At 41.4% G+C, this 18,967-nt stretch overlaps 1 protein-coding gene across 4 annotated transcripts in view; it reads left to right on the top strand.

The window, feature by feature from the left end:
* The window catches only part of Lpin2 (lipin 2), an 81,550-nt gene that overhangs the window by 51,581 nt on the left and 11,002 nt on the right, over positions 1 to 18,967 (top strand). For all 4 annotated transcript variants that reach the window (XM_027397833.2, XM_027397829.2, XM_027397828.2 and 1 more), the window contains exons 5-9: positions 9,485 to 9,592; positions 10,364 to 10,487; positions 11,280 to 11,622; positions 13,612 to 13,711; positions 17,717 to 17,904. In XM_027397833.2, coding sequence (XP_027253634.1) covers positions 9,485 to 9,592; positions 10,364 to 10,487; positions 11,280 to 11,622; positions 13,612 to 13,711; positions 17,717 to 17,904 — 863 coding nt within the window. The remainder of the gene's footprint in view (positions 1 to 9,484; positions 9,593 to 10,363; positions 10,488 to 11,279; positions 11,623 to 13,611; positions 13,712 to 17,716; positions 17,905 to 18,967) is intronic.

Here is an 18,967-nt window from a genome sequence, read left to right on the forward strand (position 1 = left end):
CTGGCCGGAGTGTCAGTTGAAATGGAGCAAGTTGGATCCAGTGCAGTCGAGGAGGTGTGGCCCATTTTCTTTCCAGGGTGTCCAGGGATTGCTGTCAGGCAGGTCTTCATTGGCTGTGTGGGACTCAAACATAAACAGTTAGCAGAGAAATGTTTGCTTGTGTATGTACACATGCTAGGGAATGCAACCATGAGAGCATAACAATTATGAAAGGGTGTACACCTTGAGAGAAAGATCCAAGAAAAGACAAAGACAGTCCCCAAATTCTTCTTTTATTCTGTATTACATCAATTGGCTTCTTGATACAACACAGAAACACTAAAGTTTAGTTAAATAACGTGCTTGGATTTTAGAGGAGGAAAGCCAAATCCACCTCTAAATCCAGCATTGGTTTAATTGAATAGGGACTAGGAAATAAAGAGAAATAGAGTTTTTTGAGAGACAGCTGTAAAGTTTACCGTATGGCACATTCCTTCTATTTGATGGTTATAGCTACCTTTTCTTCTTAAGTATCTACCCATGCAGTGTCCTTTGCCTTCTGAAGATGAGTTTTCCTGTGAAGATAAAAGCAAAACACTTCCCTTTCCTTTGGGAGGTTTCTATTTAGTTTATAAGATATACCTTAGTAGAATACCTGTCATTTGTCCTCGTCGAGAGGTTTTTCCTTTTCCACTCGAATCTTGATCAACTTTGATGGTATCCAAAGTTTTTCTTCTCCTGTAGAAACCAATGCAAAACCCCTACCCCAACGTAACACATGTCCTGGTTTCCATACAGAGGTTAGTACATCTTTGAAGTATACTGGCTGATTGAGTTCAGCAGTTTTTTCCATAGTCCAGTGTCTTTCTGCAGCTGTTTGTCCTTTTTCATTGGCATTAAGAAAGTTTAGTGTTAATAAAGCATTATGCAACCTATGTTTGGGGGGTTTAGTCTTCCAAGCTTGTTTGTTGAGCATCTCCTTAAGTGTTCTATTAGATCGCTCAACCACTGCTTGTCCTGTAGGATTGTGTGGTATACCAGTAACATGCTTTATGTTATAATATTTGAAAAATTGTTCCAATTTCGTAGAGACATATGCTGGAGCATTGTCAGTTTTTATTTGTACAGGTATATCCATAACTGCCATCACCTCTAGCAGGTGTATAATAACAGAATCATCTTTTTCAGAGCAGTAGCCCATTGGAACCCTGAGAATGTGTCTATAGTATGATGCACATATTTCAAATTTCCAAACTCTGCAAAGTGAAAGACATCCATCTGCCAAACCTCATTTCTCCGAATGCCCTTAGGATTACAACCTGCTGGCAATGGAGTTTGATTATAAAAGGAACAAGTAGGACAGTTTTTCACTATCTCCTTGGCTTGTTGCCAAGTGATGGAGAAGTCCTTTTTCAAACCTTTGCTATTTACATGGTGTTTCTTATGAAATTCTGAGGCTTCTAGCATACTTCCAATTAGTAAACGATCAGTCTTATCATTGCCTTGTGCTAGTGGGCCAGGCAGACCCGTATGGGATCTGATATGTGTAATGTATATAGGATTACTTCTGTTTCTGATAGTTTCCTGTAATTGTAAAAACAGAGAAGTTAATTCTGTATTATCAGGAACAAATTCTGCAGTCTCAATGTGTAACACGACTCTCTCTGCATATTGGGAATCAGTAACTATATTAAGAGGTTCTGTAAAATCCTTAAGTACCATGAGAATTGCATATAATTCTGCCTTCTGTACAGATGTATATGGACTTTGAACTACTTTACTTACCTCACCTGCTTTATAACCTGCCTTACCTGATTTGTTGGCATCAGTGTAGAAGGTAAGAACTCCAGAAATGGGAGTTTGTCTTACAATACGTGGAAGAATCCAGACTGTCTTTTTTATGAATTTAATTCTGTCAGTTTTGGGATAGTTGTTGCTAATTGTTCCCAAAAAGTCAGTAAGAGCTATTTGCCAATATTCATTATCTTTCCATAAGGAAGAAATTTCTTCATTAGTTAAAGGTACTATAATTTCTGCTGGATCTTTTCCAGTCAGCTGACGAAGTCTTAATTTACCCTTTAAAATCAAATCAGAAATCTTTTCTATATATGTCTTTAACTTTTTATTCTGTTTATGTGGCAGAAATATCCATTCCAATATAGTGTCTTCCCTTTGCATCAGAATTCCAGAAGGGTATTCTCTGGATGGCAAGATAACCAGAATACAGTCTAAATTAAGGTTTATCCGATCTACATGTGCATTCAATATTCTGTTTTCTACCCATTGTAACTCTTTTTCTGCCTCATCAGATAATATTCTAGGACTGTTTAGGTCCTTATCACCTTTAAGGGCCATTTTTAAATGCTTTAAGTCATGTCCTTCTACACCAATAATTGTCTGTAATTGAGAAATTTCCCCTAATAATTTCTGAAGAGAATTAAGAGTTTGATACCGATCTCTCCTAATTTGTACCTTTTGAGGTCTGATTCTCTGTAAGTCTATCTTGTAACCTAAATAGTTAATAGAATTTCCTCTTTGTATCTTTTCTGGTGCAATCTGTAATCCCCAACGAGGCAGAACTTCCTTCACCATTTCAAACATACGTTCCAAAGTTTCCTTATTAGAATCTGATAAAAGAATATCATCCATGTAATGATAAACAAGAGATTGTGAAAATTTCTTACGAATTATTCCCAAAGGTTGCTGTACAAAGTGTTGACACAAAGTAGGGCTATTTAGCATTCCTTGTGGCAAAACCCTCCACTGATATCTCCTAACTGGCTGTGAATTATTAAGAGTTGGTACAGTAAATGCAAATTTTTCTCTATCATTTTCCTGTAACGTATTGTGAAAAAACAGTCTTTTAGATCAATGACTATGATAGGCCATCCTTTAGGTATTAAGGAAGGTAATGGCATTCCAGGTTGCAGAGAGCCCATTGGTTGAATTACCTTATTTATAGCTCTCAGGTCTGTCAGCATTCTCCACTTACCTGACTTCTTTTTGATGACAAATACAGGAGAATTCCAAGGACTGGTAGATTCCTCTATATGTCCAGCGTCTAGCTGTTCCTGTACTAACTTTTCTAAAGCCTCTAGCTTCTCAGAGGTCATAGGCAATTGTCCTACCCAAACTGGTTCATCTGTAAGCCACTTCAATGGCAGGGCCTTTGGTGCCTCTGAAGGTCCATCATTTGTACCTAGTTTCTGTACAGCATGGATGGTTGGTAATCATTTTCCATAGCGTCTTACCAGATCTTTTCTACTATCTAAAGATTGTACATAATTTGTATCTGACACTGGAGGAATATTAATCTGAGTATTCCATTGCTGTAAGAGATCACGACCCCAGAGATTTATAGCTATATCTGCCACGTATGGTTTCAGTATCCCTTTCTGTCCTTCCGGTCCAATGCAGACCACTGAGTTAACACTCTGTCGAACTCTAGATAGAGTTCCAATTCCTAAAAATTGTACATTTGCCTCTCTAAGAGGCCATTTCTGAGGCCAAGACTTTTGAGTAATAATAGTTACATCCGCCCCAGTGTCCACTAAGCCAGAAATAACTTTATTATTAATTTTCACTTTCAACTGAGGCCTTTTATCATTAATAGAAGCTTGCCAAAATATGCGTTTCTCATTTTGTCCATTCACACTTGATTCTTCATCACTATTCAAACTACCATCTAGAGCAGTATCTTTTTTCACAATAGGCAAAGAACTATCTATTGTTCCTGTGAGAGATTGTCTTCCACTGCTATTGGGAATGACCTGACCTTTCTCGATGTGGGGGCCTTCTTGAGGCCCCCCCTCGGGGTTTCCTGACCTTAACGGGTTTCCTTGTATGTCCTGGTCGATCTACATTCATTGGTCCAGTGTCTGCCCTTACCACATCTTCTACACCATCCAGAAGGCAGTGGCCTTCCATATGAGGCATTGTTAGAATTTATTTGTCTACAATTTCTCTTAGTATGTCCCATTTTACCACAGTTGAAACATCTAGGTTCCTGGAGCCTTTGTGGTCTCAAGGGGAAGGCTTTTCCTCCCCAAGGTTCTGGTTCTTAGTAGTAGTAACCTCTAGCCTCTTGGTATCTATGTTGACCTCTGTAAGGTGCTTCTCCTTGCCAAGCCCTTACATCCTCACCTCTAGACCTTTTAATTTCCTGTTGCCGTTTTAAACCTTTGGAGATGGCTTCTCCTACCCAAGCTCCAGTATCTTGCACATTATAGTCAATGTTGGCTGCATACAAAACCCATTCTTCTAGCGGAGCTGATCTGATCTTTAAAGGCAAAAGTATTCTTTTGCATATAGGGTTTGCATTTTCATAAGCTATTGTATATATACTTGATTGTCTTGTTTCTGGATCTGTTACCTGTAATTCTGCTGCCCTAGTTAACCTTTGTAAGAAGTCTTGGAACTGTTCTGTAGGTCCCTGTTCTATTCTGGTATAAGCTTCTAGGCGTTCTCCTGGCTCACGAACCTTATCCCAGGCATTTAATGCTGCTTTCCTGCATAGGGACAGTATATCGTCATCATATTCAGCCTGAACCTGTGGGTCTGCATAAATACCCTGACCAAGAAGCTTATCTAGAGGGGCTTCAAAACCTTCCTTTATGCCCTGACGCTCAAGGAGCTTTGCCTCTTCCCTTACCAATGCCTTCCACTGGATTTGGCATGAATTCTCAAGTACAGCTGCTACCAATCTTTTCCAGTCTGTGGGTGTCACCCTGTTAAAGGTTTCCCATGAATGTAATAGCTGTTTTACGTATGGGCTATGGAGACCATATGAGACAACTGATTCTTTAATATTCTTAAGATCCTTCAGCTGTATAGGTTGCCATTCATAAGCCATTCGTCCATGAGGGTGTTTCTTAGAAGCTGGCTTTTCTACCATGGTAGCTGGGTACACTAATGGTGTACGAGTAACAACCTTAGAAGAATAGTCACGATACCTGGGTGGAGTAGGTGCCTGGGATTGGAGTGATTCTGCTTCTGAGGCATCCCAATGATCTTTAAGCCTAGCAATGATATCCTTTTGAAAAGTTTCAATCTCCTTAATCATAAAAGATTCCAAGCACGTTAGTGAATCTGTAAATTGCTCTAACTGCTCATCTACATGTTTTTCTAGGTCTTTTATACGATCATCCTTAGACAGCATCTGGATGGCATGGAAACTGCCTTCTAGGTATTGGAGTCTAGATTCGAGGTCATGATTTGCTGATTTTGAGTCCTCAGCAATCGACCGTATGGACCTATGTAATCTGTCAGCCCTGTACTGTAAATTATCTTCCAAACATTCAAATCTAGACTCAAATTTCTGATCTGCTACCTTGGATGCTTCAATAACTGATTGAATGGCATTGTCCAATTCTTCAACCCTATGCTGGGTATTTTGCACCGTTGCATCTAGTTGATGAGTAACATTGCCTATCTGAGTTTCTAGCTGGCTACAGATATTCTTTAGCTGGTCATGGTCTTCTGACAGCCTAGCCTCTAAGGCCTCAGACATGGAGGATCTCTCTGTGTTTATCTTATCATAAATACGCTGTATCTCATCAGACAGCTCTGTCTTTAGTGTATTGGACACAGAGCCAAGCTTATCATCCAATTTCTGTTCCACTTGCTGCACAATTGTGGTCTGACCTAATCTGTTTTCCAAAACCTCATTGCGTAAAGCTGTTATTTCCTGCAAGCAGGTGGTGAGGTTATTTCTGTCCCTGTTCCTGAGTCCTCTGGCTAATAGTATTATTTGTACCAGCAAGCTAACTGCTATTACAGCACATAGGCCAGTAATTGGCAAATTAGCATCCTCCTCAAACAGTGAATTCACGTAATAAGCAAAAACATTACCAATTTTAGCAAATGATAAATATTCCGCCATAATTTTACCTGATTTCTACTCCAGATGCAGTAAATATATTTGACCAGCAGGTAGCACAGGTGTTCAGTTATTCCGAGGCGTTTGGCAGCAGTCGGTCAGCGGTGGAGAGAGGTCACAAAAGCGGCTGCGCTTATCTTAGAGAGTATACAGCTTTGCGGCTGCGGCTTTCCCGCAGCAGCGGCCAGGGGAAGCCTCTGCTGAAAGCAGAGGCTTACTCACCTCTAGGCAGCTAGAAACTGTCTCCGAGCTGGGTGGATGGTTCTGAGCAGCTCAGCTGCAGCGGGTCGGCTGCTAGCCGGGAACGCCTGTGGAGAGAGGGCCCGATGGAACCCACAGCCTGTCCCAAATGGGGTGTGGGTTTCCAATATCCCACTTCTGACAAACAGATATAGTGGGAAATTACCATATGGAGTCAGGTAGAAATATAAGGGTATTTAATAGGGAAAAGCCTTACTTAACAGAGCGAGCCAGCCAGCCGGTGGTAGCCGTCTGTACAGCAAGAAGCAAAGAGAAACCAAAACCGAAACGCAGTCCCACTACGTCACTCTGACCACGCCCTCACAAGCCTGGTCAGGCACACCTGTAGCCAGCCCCTAAGAAGGCGTGGCTACAGCTTCCCCTACAGTTTAGTGGTCTGCTTTTCCTTTGGGTTACTAGTAAGCTGTAAATGACACCTTTTGGAGAACTTTTTTTTTTTCCCTAAAATTCCCTTAGAACAAAATCTGTTTAATTATGCATCCAACAGAAATTAGACAGTAAGAAATTAGATGGCTGTCAGAGTTCAAGCTGTATTGTGAACTAAGCAGCATCTGGGCCTATGAGAGTTGTGGCTGTGGAACCAGAACCTGGCCAATCAGGAGCTTCTTTCTGAAGCTGTAAAAGAAGAGAGCTCTGGCCACATATTGCTGATCCATGGAGATGTGTCCTGAGAAATGGATCGGTAGAAGGGCCAACACAAGTCTGAATGGTATAGAACTGCCCCTCATCATGGACTCTTTGTTTGTTTGTTTGTTTGTTTTAGGATGTAAGATTTACTAGTGAACATGATTAGTGAGAGTGAACACAGAGAAGCTCAGGTATACCACAATTAGGGATGCGTTTGATCCACAACCATTGGCCATGCCGTCAATGTCTTCTACTTTGGTTGTTGGTGAAGCTTTACTTCGTTTAGGAATGAATGGACTGTTGACCCTGCACAGAGCCTCCTTCACATGTTCCTGCAGCTTGGTGTGGCTAGACCTAATGACCTGGCCACTGGAGCCTGGGCCATTATTTCTCAGGCTTCCCAGAAGTGCCCCACATACTTGTTTGTAGTCTAGACTGGGGCAACCATGATGCCAGAGACATGAATATCTTCCAGGATACTGTCTCCAGAGTTCCTTTGGGACAACGCATTCAGCCAGACAGGCTGAGTATAGAGCTAGCTGTTTTTCCGTGGTCTCCTGATGGAGTTAAGGGATATAGATGAGGAACACTGGTAGATGCCATACTTTTATAAGACAGCATACTTTTTTTTACAAGTATGAATGCATTAAAAAGTAATGATTAATAAGAGTATAGTAAATATATTAACCAATGATATAATTGTTATCACTATGGAGTCTTTTATAATATACAAAATTGTGCTGTCTTTGTACTTGACAATATTACATTTACTACAAGTCTTTGAGGGAAGAGGCTTTTCTAATTGGATGACATACATAAAACATAACCTTTTCAAGACACACCCCAAATACTTAGCATCATTTCCATGCCACTATTGGAAATATTGTAGTACTCAGCCAGCAGTAGCAAAAATAACCAAGACCAGGCCATCAAAAAAGAAACAGCATTTAGTCACTGAGTCAGTCTTCCTTAAGAAGTTGAATGTGGGAGCTGAGTTCAGAGAGTCCAAGAACCCCCCCCCACCCCCACCACCCCACCACCCCCACCCCCCACCCCCCCCCCCGCAGCTGTGGCCGGAGGGCCACATTCATCATACCCCGTCAATAGGTGGCGGGTCCTAGCGTGTCCCTGCTTCCTTCTCCTTCATCCTCACACAGCAACAAAGCTACATTTGGCTTGTAGTCCTCAGGTATATCTTCTATGGGAAGTGTCTTGTGTCCAGAGGCAAGTGCAGATCATAGGCTGTACTCACATCTACTGAGTAATACTGCTCTAAGGGTTTCTGATAACCATATGATCTTTGGTCATGGTACCTAGCAGTCCCTTTTATTTCTTACTTCCAGTTAGTTTAAAATATATCAAGTGCCTGTAATTTGGGCTGAGTTTAATTTCCTGTTTGTGTCTCCCACTTATAAAACAATTGGAGTATAATCTACAAGTGTTTATATTCACAGATTATTTTATTTTGAGACAGGGCTTCACCATGGCCTCTGTGGTCTGGAGCTCACTATAAAGACTGCTGACCTCCAGCCACTGAGCTGGGGTTAAAGGTGTATGTCACCATGCCTGGCTTGATTTTTTTCCTTGGTTTTTAAGTTTTACTCATGCAGTTTATGTGAATGGGTATTTTGTCTGTCTGTATGTCTCTGCACCACATGCTTGCCTGGAGCCCTTGGAGGTCAGAAGGGGGTATCAGTTCCCTGAAACTGTAATTAAACATGGTCATGAGCTATCCTTCATATGAACAATGGGAATCAAACCCAGGTTCTGAGCCATCTTTCTGGCCTCAATTGTCCCTCTCTTCAGAGAAAAATTACCTTTTTGTTTGCTTGTTAAATAATGATCATTTTCTGGGGTCTGCTGTTTTTGTCCTCTTGAATGAGATTGTGTGACAGGGTATGCCTCTAGGGGAAAGACTATTCCATTGTGGAAAACCATCAATTAACAGGAAGCTCTTAAAAGCTCCCACATTCATGTATCTTAAGTGATTTATATCTCTATGGGAAGGCTGTGTCAAAGAAGTTTAAGAGTATGTTACAAGGAAACACTGAAGCAAAAGGCAGTTTTCTTTTTCTTGCTCTTAGCCCAATAAATTTGAGTATGATTCCAATGTACATTCAACACACTGTTAGAGCCTTGAGTGTTCTACAAGAAGCTCTTAAACCTGCAGTAATGTGCTTTATGCTTTTCAGAGGTTTTTATTGATTTCCACATGCTACCACATACAACCCTCACATTGACTATCTACAAGAAGTAGATAGGACGTGATTAATTCCCTAAAGATAAAAAGTAAAATCATAGCCTTTTTCTTTGGAGAAATTATGATACTAAACTTCTGGATCCTTGATTACCTTCTATTTACAATGGAATTTCATCACCTTAAATTTGGAAGAGCTAAATGAATGGCATTCAGTGAGTAATACTGTACTAAGGTTGCAGACATCTGTATTGTTTACTTCAGCCTTAGTAGGGAGGGAATTGTCTGAGCCCAGCATTCATGAATGCCAGGCAAGCTCTCTTTCCATCACGGAGCCACATCCCCAGCCTATCGGAAATTTTAATAACATTTCTTTTCTGTCCTTCCATTATACGGCTAGTGGCTACAGTAGTATATGGTGGGTGGCTTTGGTGACTACCTCCTTGTTCATGTTAGCCTTTTTCAAAAGATACTACTAATCATGTGGCTTTCTGTTGATTGAGAGACTTGTTGGTACCTGTCTTGTTTCTCCCCTTTTGTAGAGGATCTTCAAATGCTTCCTTAAAGGAAGAGGACTATAAGGAGCCTCCGCTCTTCCGCTCCGGGGATCACTACCCCCTATCAGATGGAGATTGGTCCCCATTAGAAACGTGAGCATCTTTGAATTTTCTGTTTTCCTAAGGGAAGGGGAAGGTACATATTAGTAACTTTATGTTATTTTGATAGTAATACCACTTTCCATTTGTGTAATAGTAGAGTAACGAGCAGGTAAAATTTAACATGAATGTGAACTGTCTTCAGCAACCATTTTGTTCCTAAATTTAATCTTATTCTGATGGTGTTTGCCAGTTGTAAATCTGAATAATCAACATAGAATTTGCTCTACTTACTGTTAAATTCTAGTTCTTTGGTATCAAATAATATAGTAAAAGAATGTGTGGCCATACTGTTTATTTTCTATGATCAAAGCTTCATATTTTAGATTATTTTTTAAATTTATGTATTTTATGTGTAAAGATGTTTTGTCTGCATATGTCTATGTACTGTATGCATGCCTGGTGCCTACAGAAGGCAGAAGAGGAAGTTGGATCCCCTGGGCTGTTAGAGTTACAGGTGATTAGAATTAGCAGATGATAGTGAGCTCCATGGAATTCCTGGGAATTGAATCCAGGTCCTCCAGTTCTTTACCCCTGAGCCATTTCTCCAGTCCCATATTAAATGATTATAAATCCTGCCTTCCTATGTTTTCTGTCATACAAAATTGACTGTATCATTGATTTCCTGTGAAAAGCAAACAAATAATACATACTGTAAAGTGTCAATGGGAGACCTGGAAGAAAAGTCCTTAGTAATCACTAACTGGCATTTTTATTTCATTAAAGGACTCAGTGGAGTGTTTGTACTTGTTCTTGTCATTGCAGCACTTACTCCCAGACAGTGTGTCCTAAGAGTGACTCGGAGCTAGAGGTGAAGCCATCAGAGAGCCTGCTCAGATCTGAGTCTCACATGGAGTGGACTTGGGGCGGGTTCCCAGAGTCTACCAAGGTACTAGGGCAGAGTCTTTCCCTCTATTCAATGAAGGAAGCAATTTCTTATTGAGCTCACAGAGTATAATGATGGCATTGCCCTCTTGTGGCTGAAAAAGCAAATAAAAAACATTTTTTTTAAAAAACATTTCCACTGTGCATTTACTTACTTGAATACGATCTTTTGTGTTTCTACCTACCAAATAATGTTGGTTACAAATTAATAAAGAAAAACTAAATTAAGATACATGAAAGAAACTAGCATTTCTGTAGTAAAATTTTAAATAAATCACTGAAGTTAGGGTGGGATGTAGCTTTCAGTTGGTGTTCTGGACATTGGGTCCCACCCCAGCATGGGCAGGAGGATGCTGATAGAACTTTCCAGCTGCTCACAGTAAAAGAATAATAATGTACTCACTGAAAGATCTGTTTCTTGAAAGAACACCATTTAGATCCTCTGAAGCCAGTTTTGTAGAAACAGAAACTCTCTGTTTGTGATTGAGAGCTTCAAGTTGGCTGTAAGCAGCGTTGGTGCATGAGTGAAGTTTCCCTTAAGATGAGCATTTTCTGCCTTAGATTCTGAAAATGGTCTATACTGTTTGCTACAGTGTTTGACTTTTCATGATGACAGTTACGAATGTAACCTGTAGCGACATCATGACATTGAACAAATTAGTTATTTTTATCAGTTTATCCTGTTACACAAAATACAGCTAATGAATGAGTTACCATATAAATAAAATTAACACAGTAGGTTAAGAAATAGAACATAAATTCATTTAGTAAATTTTTGAACACTTTACCTTTTCAGGTCAGCAAGAGAGAAAGACACGAGTATCATCCGAGGACAGCTACAATTACACCATCAGAAAACACTCATTTTAGGGTAATTCCCAGTGAAGACAGCCTCATAAGAGAAGTTGAGAAGGATGCTGCTGTTGAGGATACTGTCTGTACCATAGTGAAGCCCAAACCCAGAGCCCTGTGCAAGCAACTGAGTGACGCACCTTCTGCTCAGCTTCCTGAACTGCCTCTCGAGCTGCCTCAGATTTCATCTATGTTAGATGCAGACCATGTTCCCAGCTCATCCTCAGTAGAGGCTCCCTCAGAACCCAAACCAGCTGCTAAAGTAGACTCACCAACAAAGAAGAAAGGTAATTATGTGTTTGGTGTCACATACCATCCATATAGATGGTGTCTCACATGCTGTTTGACAGCTACCTTTGTACTTAGCGTCTCCAGTCAGAACCTATCCCGAACTTCATTGTGATGCCTTCAGCATTGTGGCTTCTCCTACTCTCTAAATTCCATCAGACAAGACATTAGTGTCCTTACTGTTGGCTTTTGAGTCAGTGCTCAGTAGGCCTTTAAGAAGTGTTTACTAAGAAAGTAAATAGAGATCCAATCAGTTGATGAGCACAGTGACAGTGCCATTGACACTGTGAAGAAGTCCTATGTATATTCCCCAAGTATACTAAGTATCTGCACTGTGCTTTTAAACTAAGGTCCTACCAAAATTCCCATGTTGTCTTTGATTATTAACTAAGTATGCTAGTGAATGGAATCTTAAATGGCCTTTTGCTTAAATAGAAGTAAAAGTGGAATGCAGAAAAAGTTTTCCCAGATACTTGCTCAGCTGAAGCAAAACTAATCTTTTGTAGGTTTTTTATGTTAAAAACAAATGTTTGCTGGGGGTTGAAGAGCTGGTGCAATGGTTCTTAAACACTGCTCTTCCAGAGGGCCTGGGTCTGATTCCCAGTGTCTCCATGGCAGCTCACAGCCACCTGTGATTCCAGTTCCAGGGGACCCAGTGCCCTCTTCTGGCCTCTCTAGGCACCAAGCACAGAGCCATGTAACAGGCAAAACACCAGACACCAAAAATTAAATCAAAATGTTTCTAAGTGTCCCACTAATTATTAGTGCTTTCTTTCACTAATTTCCTCCCTAAATTGGTGTGGAGAAGGAGAAGGTTAGCCCTGTTCACAACTGTTTTACTCTGTATCAATTGTCTCAGGTCACTCTTGTTGCTAAAAGATACAAAAAACTACCCCGTGAGAGCCAGAAACCACATACTCTGAATGCTGGCTTAGACCCTATATAAGGGAGTAAAACCTTACCTAAAACCACCTGTCATCTTTAGCTGAGTGCCTGCTTCATGTTAAAGAAAAAAAAGAAAGAAAGGGAACATGAAACATTCCATTTTCACAAACTGATACAGGCCCAGATCATTCAGAAATAAGTTGTCAGAAATACACGTGTGGCTGTCAAGGGTGTTTGTGGCTAACTCTGACGTCTAGCTGATAGTGGCTGTCACCAAAATTCTGCATCCTGTGTTCTGTTCTAAGAACTGCTAAGGGACATGACCAGTCCTTGCATGGGAGATGCTTTATTTTGATCTAAGACACTGTAGGAATTCACAGAGGTAGGAGCTAAAATGGTTCCTACCATTTCTTAGCTTCATTGTCTCCACCCCCTCAAACTCCATTATGAAAGTTTTATACATCACTTAATGACAGGGCTGTTGTCTGAGAAGTATGTCATCAGACAACGTAGTATTGTGTGAACATCATATTGTTTTTACGTGGTATAAATCAATCAACCTGGCCTCTTGGTGCCATCAGGAAATGCAGGAAACATGAAATGATGCTGTTGGCAGTACAGAGTGACGCATGATTTTAGATGTACATAATTGGATTGCTCTACTAATGCAGGACCAGCAGTGCCGTGGTGCTTCAGGTACTTTGTCAGATCTTGGGACCACCGTTATCCAGTGTGCATCCACTGAAGGACCCTTATGTGGTACAGTGCATCACTGTGCCTCCCTGCCATCTCAACTCACAAATAACAAGTTCTAGACTTTGTGGACATCGAACCCTTAAAGACCCTGGGATTTGCCACCTAAGTATATTTTCTGTAGAACTACAGTACTATTGACAGACACCCAGAGAAAGAAAGAAAGAACGGTGTAAGCAAGGGCAAGGTAGTAACCCCGCTAGGGATTGGTCCTTGGGCCTTGCTGTAGACTGATAGTGCATCCTGTTTAGGAAACTTCATGTGATTGCAGAGTTTAAAATAGAAAAAAAAAAAAAAAAAAATGGAGAATGGATTCTTACCTCTGGTGTGTTTTTCTTTATAAAAAACAGGTGTTCACAAAAGAAGTCAGCACCAGGGACCTGATGACATTTACCTTGATGACTTAAAGGCTCTCGAGCCTGAAGTGGCAGCTCTCTATTTCCCTAAAAGGTAGTGTATATTTGTGCAGTGGGGTGTGAACAGCTTGAGAAACTCCAGTTATCTCATCTGAGCAATAGGAACAGAGTGATGGTCTTTTAACTAAATCTGCTTATTGCTTAGGTTTGGGGAAGCTTATAGTGTGTGTTGTTTTGATACTGTAGTGACTTGAAAGTAATATGTTGTTTATGAAACATTTGATACAAGAGAGAGACAGACAGACAGACAGACAGGGAGGGAGGAAGAGAGAGAGAGTGAGGGAGAGGGGGGGGGTGTTGGTACTATAGTGCACACCTGTTGAGGGCAGAGGACAGCTGAGTCAGTTCTCTCTCTCTGTCACGCAGGTCCCAGGGATCAAATCAGGTTGTCACACTCTCACAGAGCACTTTCTCCTGCTCACCCGTCATTCAGCCTTAGTTTACTGCTCTTTATAGTCCTTAAATAACAAACTGAATGTGCTTGAGGAAATTCTTTGGCATTTGTTTTGTGTGTTTTAAAATAGTACATTTTAATTTACAAACATTTTACAAAGAATTTCTTCACTCCTTTGAAGAGTATGCAGACTCTTCTGAACTTGAGTTGTACAAGGCCCCATTCCAGGGGACCCTGTGTCCCCATATTGCCCACAGTCCCTACCTTGTCACAATACCATTCTTCCCATCCCTCATTATTTTAAAGTAACTTGGCCATGTACCTCATCACTGTCCTCCTAGGTTGATTTTAACCTAAGAGGAATTACTACTTTAATATGCTGATTATAAAATTCAGTTTATTTTCTTTTCAGAAAACATGACTTGAATCTACTGTGTCATATACACAGTTAAATTCTTTTATATGCGTTATAGCAAAACATACTTCATTTTTACTTGGAATGGAAAATTGAGATTGACATCAGTATATTTAAGATTTTTTAACAGATATTTTTGGGACATTCTTAAAGTTCATTCCTAATTCTATACACTTAAAATACCCACAGCCAGGCAGTGGTGGCAGACACCTTTAATCCCAGGACTCAGGAGGCAGAGGCAGGCGGATCTCTGTGAGTTCGAGACCAGCCCAGTCTACAAGAGCTACTTCAGGACAGCCTCCAAAGCCACAGAGAAACCCTGTCTGCAAACCACCCTCCCCTTCCCTCCAAAAAATACCCACATACTTTATTTGAAGTAATGGGTTTTTAAGGAAAAAATTGAAATTGCTCCAGCTTTTTAAGGGTAGGAAAGATTAAAATGTCATCTATTAGATTTATGAATTTGTCTCCGATTTTCCAGTCATTTTCCCTTACTTTAGCACTAGGTTTTTAAAATATCCTTATATGGGAAACAGGGAGCAAGGCCAGGCCTGCTGGCACACACCTTTAATCCCAGCACTCAGAAAGCAGAAGCATGTGGATCTCTGTGAGTTAGAGGCCAGCCTGGTCTACATAGTGAGTTTCAGGACAGCCAGATGGAGCTGTGTAGTAGAAAAACCCAGTCTCAAAAAGAAAAGAAGTAAAGAAAACAGTCATGAATGCAGTGGAATCTTGCCATACTTGGTTTTGGTTTTACTGGTAAAGGTTACTGTGTGCTCATTAGCCACACTTAGCATAAGGGCTGGAAACTGGGACATGTCATAGACTGTTTTATTAAATGTGAGTGTGCTCTGTTGTGATTATCACTTTGTGTTACTAGACATATTTTATACAGCTAATGTTCACACTTGTCCCATCATTCCTGTGGGTTTGGCAGCATGTTGAGTCAAGTGTCATCCCTCGTGTTGACATGCTCTTGTGGTTGAACGACACCAGCTGCTGTAACTGATAAAGCTCGATGTATTACTGTTGGGATAGCGTTCCAGCACTAGTGTTGGTGGCAGGCCCACACGTAGGCATTCTTTTATCTCATGGCTCCACACGGGAACAGACAGGGATAAGAGAGGGGGCCTCAGTGTGGAGTTTGTAGAACTATCTCCCACACTCACAGCTTAGTCAGTGGGTTACAGAGACTCGCCGTGTGCCCGGTAAAGACAAGGCATGACTTATAGAAAACACATCTGTCTTCTGGTTTTATCCAAGTGTGGCGTTGCCTCTCTGCCCCTCGCTGTATGAGTTTGCTTCATTGCCGTATTTCAGTGGGCTTGGCTGTTTAACCATTTTTAATGAGGAGATGGTCTCTCTGTCAGATTCATCTTAGTTGAAGATGTGCATTGCTATGAAGAAAAAATTGCCCCAAGCATAAAGCTACATCCTACTAGGAACGTGTCTACATAGCTACCTACACTCTGCTACTGCCTACTGCTCAGGTTTTAGATTTTCTTTTTTCAGAAGTTCATGTTAATTTCACCAGATGTTATGTTTTGTTTTGCTTCAATAAAACTTAAAATCCTGGCTTCTTGGGTTGGGGATGTCACTTAGTGTCTGTTCCTTAGTGGCCCAGTGCCTGCCTTGCCACACATGAGGATCCAAGGTTCAATCCCCAGTACTAAAAAAGGAGGGGGAGCAAGCTTCTAGAAAAAAGAACTGAACATCTCAAGTACTATGCTAAAATACTTGCTGAAGTTAGAAGTAGTTAGCCTTTATAACTAAGAAATGTAATGTGCCATTTCCTTTTTTCACATTTATGTTCTATTCCAAAAGGTCCAGTGTGCTTGCCTTCAAACTTTCTGTGCCTTGTCTCAAAAAATACCAATAGCAAGGTCCAGACCTCACTGCTACAAAGAAGGTCTGCATTGTTCTAGCCTCCTAAGTACTTTTTCCTTGAGTATTTTTTTGCTTTTTAATTAGATTAGTTTTAGATAGCAGTAAGATGAATTTAGAAAAAGCTTTGGGTTTTGTTTTAAGGACAAATCTTGGACTTAGTAATTTTCTACAGACTGTGTCTATTACCATGCTTTTTTCTTGGAATGCATCGATCAAAGGGCTTCCAAATGTCAGATTTCTCATCATAGCAATTTAAGTCAGTGTTCTTAGCTGTTTTACTCCTGCAGTTACAGTCAGGAAGGCTCCAGTTGGAAGGCTGGCACCATTGAGTGTGGCTTTGTGAAGTGTTCACTATATTCGTAGTTAATTTCTTAGTGTTCAGATTCTTGCTAATGACATTTATGATGTGATTTTTTAAAAAGCTCTGGAGCAGGGGGTCACTGGAAAGATGGCTTGGTGGATAAGAGCACTCAGCTGTGAGAAGCATAAGAACCCAAGGTCAGATCCCCAGGACCCACATAAGAAGGTCATGGCTCTTCATGTGTGATGGGGAATGTACTGTGTATGTTTATCTTATTGATAGTTAAATAAAGTACTGTTTGCCCAATGACACAGCAAGTTAGATGGGACTGGAAGTCAAAGAGGATTCTGGGAAATGTAGTAGAGAAGCAATGATCCAGGCAGGAAGTGACATAGCAAGGAGACTCATATTTAAGCGAAGGAGAAACAGGAAGTGCCCTCTTTTCCCCTCCGTTCCCGTTCCAGTGGCACAATGTGATCCACCGGCCAGGAGGGACGCCAACAAGGCGTCTGATAAGATAAGTCTTATAAAATATATAGATGTATGATAATTGAGACTGAGCTAACAGATGAGAATCCTAGTCATTAGCCAAGCAGCATTGAACCTAATACAAGTTTCTGTGTATTCATTTGGGTCTAACTCGGGCAGGCGGCTGACGTAAAACTTACACGTGGCTGTGGGGCTCAGGCAGCTTTTGGCAGAAAGATTTAACGTAACACATGTGCCTCTGACTCCAGCCTTAGGTAGTGGGGACAGGAAGATCCAGGAGCTCTGTGTGACCAGCCTGGCCCAAATGGCAAGTTGGCTGCCCTGGTTTGCAGCAGATGCATCTGAGAGTGACAGGAAGACTCGCGACTGATTCCGTGCTCTTCCTTTTCATGTGTATTTGTTACCCCCACACTTGCATGCATACATCATGCACTCATACAGTCAAAGGTTATGTCTGATTTTCCATCTCTTCCTCATAGGGCTCTAGAGTACCATGTACTAAGCCCAAACTAGAATAAATCCTTAGTTTTCTTTCTTCCTTCCTCTGCAACAGTGACACAGATCCTGGCTCCCGGCCGTGGCCTGAGTCCGACACATTCTCTGGCTCTCAGTCCCCACAGTCTGTGGGAAGTGCGGCTGCAGACAGTGGCACTGAGTGCCTTTCAGACTCTGCCATGGACTTGCCTGATGTCACGCTTTCCCTCTGTGGTGGCCTCAATGAGAATGGAGAGATTTCTAAAGGTATGTAGGATGGCCATGCCTGTCTTCACCTTAGAAGGGCAGCCTGGTCAGAACTTGTGCCCAGACATCTGTTCAATAAGTTACTGGCATGAGGAGAAGAAATTCGTGAAATCTGCTTTTAAACATTGTAAGATGTCTGGATTCTTGACTGGCCTTGTGTGAGTATGGGTACCTTTCCATACAGCCTTGTCCTTAGAGTTTTACAGTGTCTTGTGTGGGGTAGTTTTGTGAGGGCCTCTACCTGGAAGACACTAATTTCAGATTCAGAAGTTAGTAACAGACTGTGCTATCTGCAGAGCAGCAGGGTGGGTCATGCTGTATTGATCTTGTATGTAAAGCTGCTGAAATATCTGTGGGGGGTGCCCAGCTGCCTTCCTTCCTGACAAACACCAGGACTCACTGAGGGAGGGCTGTGAACCTGTGGGACAGTGGCTCTCCACTGAGGAGATAGTCAGTCTGTCTCAGGCTTGAGAGATGTCTGTCCCATGTCCTTCCTGCCTTTGCTCCCCATCTCCCGTGGTAAGAATTAAATGCAGAGCCTCACACGTGCATGCCTGGCAAGCAGTGTGACATCAGCTGCTGCTGAGCCCCTTCTGCTGTAGTTCAAACAGCACTTGAGTCACGTTGCCTGCATTGACCTTATGTAATCCAGGCAGATCTGGTCTCTCAGTTGTCCTGCCTCTGGCAACTTTATATTCACTTCAAATTAAAACTTTTTCTCAGTTTGGCCCTTGGCCTGTAATGGCGTTCCCTAAAAGGCAGGATTCCTTTCCATGGCCAACACCGTCACATCAGCACTATCCTTTGTCTCCTCATGCCAGAGAACTAGAGCTGTAAGAAGAGAGACTGGGTGAAGACAGCCTAGAGCTGCCTCAAATGGCAGCAGGGGTGCAAGGTGGTAGAAAGGTGGGGGGGTTATTTTATTTTGGTTTGGGTTTTAGGTTGTTTGTTTGAAAAATGAAAGTGTCTTGATAAATATGGAAAACATGGTTTCTTCTAAAGCCTTTTTTTAAGCCCTCAAGTCCTTTAGTGAAGAGTACTGCAAGCATCTCCATGGGGATCT

The sequence above is a fragment of the Cricetulus griseus genome, chromosome 2, assembly GCF_003668045.3.
Source record: "Cricetulus griseus strain 17A/GY chromosome 2, alternate assembly CriGri-PICRH-1.0, whole genome shotgun sequence".
Classification (NCBI taxonomy): domain Eukaryota; kingdom Metazoa; phylum Chordata; class Mammalia; order Rodentia; family Cricetidae; genus Cricetulus; species Cricetulus griseus.